Source organism: Sinocyclocheilus anshuiensis, unplaced genomic scaffold, assembly GCF_001515605.1.
Source record: "Sinocyclocheilus anshuiensis isolate Anshui unplaced genomic scaffold, SAMN03320099.WGS_v1.1 scaffold2046, whole genome shotgun sequence".
NCBI lineage: Eukaryota > Metazoa > Chordata > Actinopteri > Cypriniformes > Cyprinidae > Sinocyclocheilus > Sinocyclocheilus anshuiensis.
In genome coordinates, this window is record NW_015542491.1 from 229,421 (window position 1) to 234,187 (window position 4,767).

The 4,767-nt window shown below is 36.5% G+C and overlaps 1 protein-coding gene across 1 annotated transcript in view; it reads right to left on the reverse strand.

The window, feature by feature from the left end:
• The window catches only part of pth3r (parathyroid hormone 3 receptor), a 22,683-nt gene that overhangs the window by 3,765 nt on the left and 14,151 nt on the right, over positions 1 to 4,767 (reverse strand). The window contains exons 6-10 of the mRNA XM_016493656.1: positions 2,892 to 3,045; positions 2,632 to 2,785; positions 1,806 to 1,866; positions 329 to 395; positions 40 to 134 (exon numbers count right to left, since the gene is read on the reverse strand). Coding sequence (XP_016349142.1) covers positions 40 to 134; positions 329 to 395; positions 1,806 to 1,866; positions 2,632 to 2,785; positions 2,892 to 3,045 — 531 coding nt within the window. The remainder of the gene's footprint in view (positions 1 to 39; positions 135 to 328; positions 396 to 1,805; positions 1,867 to 2,631; positions 2,786 to 2,891; positions 3,046 to 4,767) is intronic.

Consider the following 4,767-nt stretch of genomic DNA (forward strand, 5'->3'; position numbering starts at 1 on the left):
GCGTGTGTGTGTGTGTGTGTGTGCATAGTAATTTAGAACCTGTACTGCTGTCTAGGGTCCAGTTTTCCTGTGTTTGTTTCCCACAACTTAGAGGCCAAAACCCTGATGATATTGAGGAAGAGGAAGAAGTTTACCTAGATAAGTAAAACACACAAAAAATAAGTGAATTTTCAGGTGGGTATTTACAGATAGGAAATGTTTAGTATTTGTAAAATATGGATAATATATTTTGCATTTTATAAAGTACAGATTTCTGTTACTGCATATGGCATACTGAATTTAAATATTTGAATTATTATTATAATTTATTGGAGAAAAAAATTCTTACAACAATGGCAGCCAGGATTGGTACTTGATAGATCCATTTCAGATTGCCTGCGCTTATATCCCAGCACCTAGAGATGAAGAAATCCAGCCTTCAGCACTTTAGAAAGTATTCACAATCATCAATAGGTTTCACTGTGTTGCAGGTGGCATGAATATTAAATTGTGATTTTTCTTTTCACCACTGTAGTATTCACACCTTTTTTTTAACACTGGGAAACTATTTTACTTCTCTAAAGTGACACAGTGTAAAACAAAAATCCAGAGCAAATTACCAACTGTTTTTCAGCAAACTCAATGGTCTTTTGAAAAATCTAATCCTGACCAAATGCAAGTGTCTGAGATGGTGGATATTTTATTATCACAATGTTTCTCCTTATGTGTTTTCTGAGCTACCGTTTGCACATTCATCTTGTTGCACCTGGACAGCATCCAACAAAGATGTAATAATATAATAAAATTCTGGTAACATTTATTAACCTTTGTCAATGTTAGTTAATAAACATGTTCATGTTAGTTCACAGTGCATTAACTAATGTAAACAGATACAACTTTTAATTTAAATAACGTATTAAACATCAGCTAAGATGAATAAATGCTGTAGAGGTGTTGTTCATGTTAACTAATATAGTTAACTAATGTTAACAAATGAAACCTTATTGTAAAGTCTTACCAAAATTCTTAAGTCGATCACAAGTGTTTAGTAAAATAGTGATTTAAAAACAACACACTCAGTCTTATTTGTGTGACAACCAAATCCTTTAATCTTGCCTAAACAATGTAGACCATACTAACAAACAAAATAATGGAGAACCACTTGGATTGAGTGGAATATAAAGCTGCATATCATCCATCCCATACCTTTGCCATTCTATCCTGGACTACATTTCCCATAATCCATTGCCTGGACTCATCATGCCTGATTGTTTTCACCTGTTGCTCATTAGTCTTGCATGTGTCATAGCTGCAGCTGTAACACCGTGTCTACACAGGATGCGACAGTTGTCACGCCGCACCGCAACAGCTAAAGTCTGTCTACACTGGACGCGACAAAACGACCGTTGCAAATCATTAGAATTTTGTCAGTACATCATAAGTAGAATGAGGCAGCAGTTTACTGTTGGGGATTTGTCGTGTCGCGGCACACCAGTGTAGACAGCATCACAGATTATGATGTGCTTGTCCTCAAGCCTGTTTTGACTACGATTGTGGGTTATTCCTCTAATAAACTGCTGCACTTGGATTCTCAGCCTTCGTGTCCCCGTGCAGTTTTGTGACAGGTTCAGCCAGTGACTATTTTTAGAAAGGCCGACAATAGGTCTTGCCTGGAATTTGCTAAAAAACTATGTGACAAAACCTAAACCTTTTGGAAGAAAAATGTGTGGTCTGATGGGAGGTGTTAACATTTCGAGGTTTAACAGAAACCTTTGAATGTAGGTGCTGAATGCATCTGTGCCACATGTTTGTGTGTGTAAACCTACTGTGTGTCTGCCAGAGACACCCGGGCACTGACCCATATGGATACAAACACTGCGGGTATTCCTATGAAAGAGGAAGCAAGAGAGTCTGAAACCGGACGTTAAAGGAAAACACTATTCACCCTCAAGGTCATAATGGATTGCTTAACAAATATTACTTTCAAATGTTATCTGAGAGAGAGCAGAGAGAGACTGCTCTCTCTGCTGCCCTCAGGAAGACGTCTCCGCAGCATCTGATCCCGCACTAGCCGACTGAGGGATAGCTTTTTCCCTCAGGCTATCAGACTAATGAACAATCAGAACTAATACACCCTACAGCCTACTCCCACAATACGGTAGGCCACACACTGCACTTTAACTCCAACAGTTCAATACTGGACTATACATACACACTGCATTTAAACACAATAATCTATCTGCTACCACTGGATACCATCCAATGCACATCCATGACATTTTGCGTATCCAGTTAATGTATAATCTGTTGCACCTTCGCATATTTTGTGTATATATGTCTACATAATGTAGAATGTGTACATACTGTGTATAAATGTGTATTGCTAACTGCATGTACATACTGTGTATAATGTGTAGTGCTAACTGTAAGTATGTCTAATAGTACACTGTGTGTACTGACTATATGTATGTGCATATTGCACATTGTCATCTGTTGAGGTCTGTATGTTTATATGTAAATTGTTTCTGCACTGTCTGGAGCACGCTCCCAAGAATTTCACTCACCAAGGCACATGTGCTGTGGTGATGTGACAATAAAAGTGACTTTGACTTTGACTTTGACTTTATCTTCAAATTAAAAGTGACAACTCACCCCAGCCTATGATTGTTAAAGCCCACAGACAATTTTTGTCAGACAGGAAGGCCATGAAGATCAGACTATGCAAATACAGACCCTCCACCAGGATCCAATAATGATTGGTTGCCAAGAGATACAGGAAGAGGGTCACAGCAACCTTGCAGCCCACCTGATAGCACACCGACCAATAAAACTAATGTTGGGCTCTGCAGACAATTTGTGTTATTTATGTACAGTATTTATGTATTCATGTGCAAATGTGTTTTTGTGAGTACCATGTAGGGTCTTTGTCCAACGGACCCATCTTCTAGTTTGCCCTCTTCTGTGACAGTATAAAGAACGGCGTCTTTCACAAATATACTAATTGCTCGGAATATGAATGAGGTGAAGAGGTGGATGTGGATGTAGTTACGGGTGCAATGGAGACGTCTAGAGAAAAAAAAAGAAACACAGAAGAGAAAATAATCGAATTGACTTCGAAGTAGTTGTGGAAAATGATTCATTTAATTGTCTCATAGGTCACAAGACAACGCAGATGTAGTACATCAGGACTGCATTCATACACCACACATATATGGAACATACTTTTTATAACTGTTGTGAAGTCAGATGTAGTACTCATGCAATTTTGAGATTTCGGACGCAACTATCACTTGTGAAAAAGAAGTTGGCATACTTTTTAGTACATACTTTTTTAAAGAGTACTTACAATGAAAATAATATGCTTTAAAAGAATATAACTAAGTGCGAACTTAATATAATGTTTTCTGACCATTTCTGTAATTAAAATTTACATTAAGTGCAATTAGTTGAACTTAAGAGTGTATTGACCCACTTAAAGTATGACTTAAGTACATATTTATATATAATTTCACAATTACTTGTTACTAGTTAAATATTATTATTATTAATTACTAGTGAGGTGGACTAAATTCAATGTTTTGGCTCTGCATGGGTAAATTACAAAAAGCCTGGCACAACTATTCCCTACTTTATTCCTCAGAGAGCAGAATACCTGCTGACTGTCTGATCAGATCATAGCAAAGATATCTCAATCAACATAAGTTTGCGTCTATACACATGGTTATGGATGTATATATGCATTAAGACACACTCATGAGTGGACATGGGAACATCTAGCATCTTGCTGTATTAGATTTGATTTTTAATTTGTTTACTGTCCTGGATATATTCAATGCTACCCTTATATTTTCAAAAAATGATATTTGTCTTGTCGAAATGTTAATTATACTTACTTGAAATAGCAAAGGATAAAGACAGCCACCAGTAATGCCGCCAGTGATATGGAGTATCCAATAGTGTACATGAGGTAAAGTCGCTCAAAGACCTCCTAAAAACACAGAAAAATAGTACACATATAGAATTATGAACATGTTAATGTCTGTACATTTTAGTCCATGCTTTAGACCTTTTGGACAAAAAATACTCTTCATCTCCAAATTAAAAACTTTTCTGTGTTGCTATGTACTGTATATGTTTCTGTGCGGTTGCTATAGGTGGCTGGTTACTGACCCATGTAAAAAGAGTCCATATCAAAGCTTCTATGATATATTTATCTAAAGAAATGGTTCGGTTCCTCTTTCAATTTAATCTATTGAATTTTGAATACTGAAATTTTTAACCATTTTGTTCAAATTTTGTTTAACCATCTACCAAGTGATGTCAATGACTTGACTCTGCCAATGAGTTACATTCTGAAATGTATTACTTTTAATTAGGGATTTGTTTAAATCACTAAATATGAGCAATAGAAACAGCAATGCATGCCATAAATTAGATTATAGCTGCCTATGAGTTATGAAATTTGCACACACCTCCTGATTGCTGTGGTTAGTGTGCAGGTAGGTGGTGCATTCCGTGTAGTTGGCCCATGTCCGGTTTATAGTGGACACCTGCTCCCAGTTGCCTGATGTATCACAGTGGCGATATGCGTAACCTACAAGGCAAAACCGAAATGCTTAATACTTAAGTAGTATATAGATAGATACACCAAAAAAGTATCAGCCTCTGAGGACATTTCTACAGCTATTTTGTGCAGTTTAAAGCTGAAGAACCTTTACAAAAAAAGAAGTGTGCTTTTAGTATTTTAATAAAAATAAGAGAGTATAATTTCAATCTAGTTTTTATGTA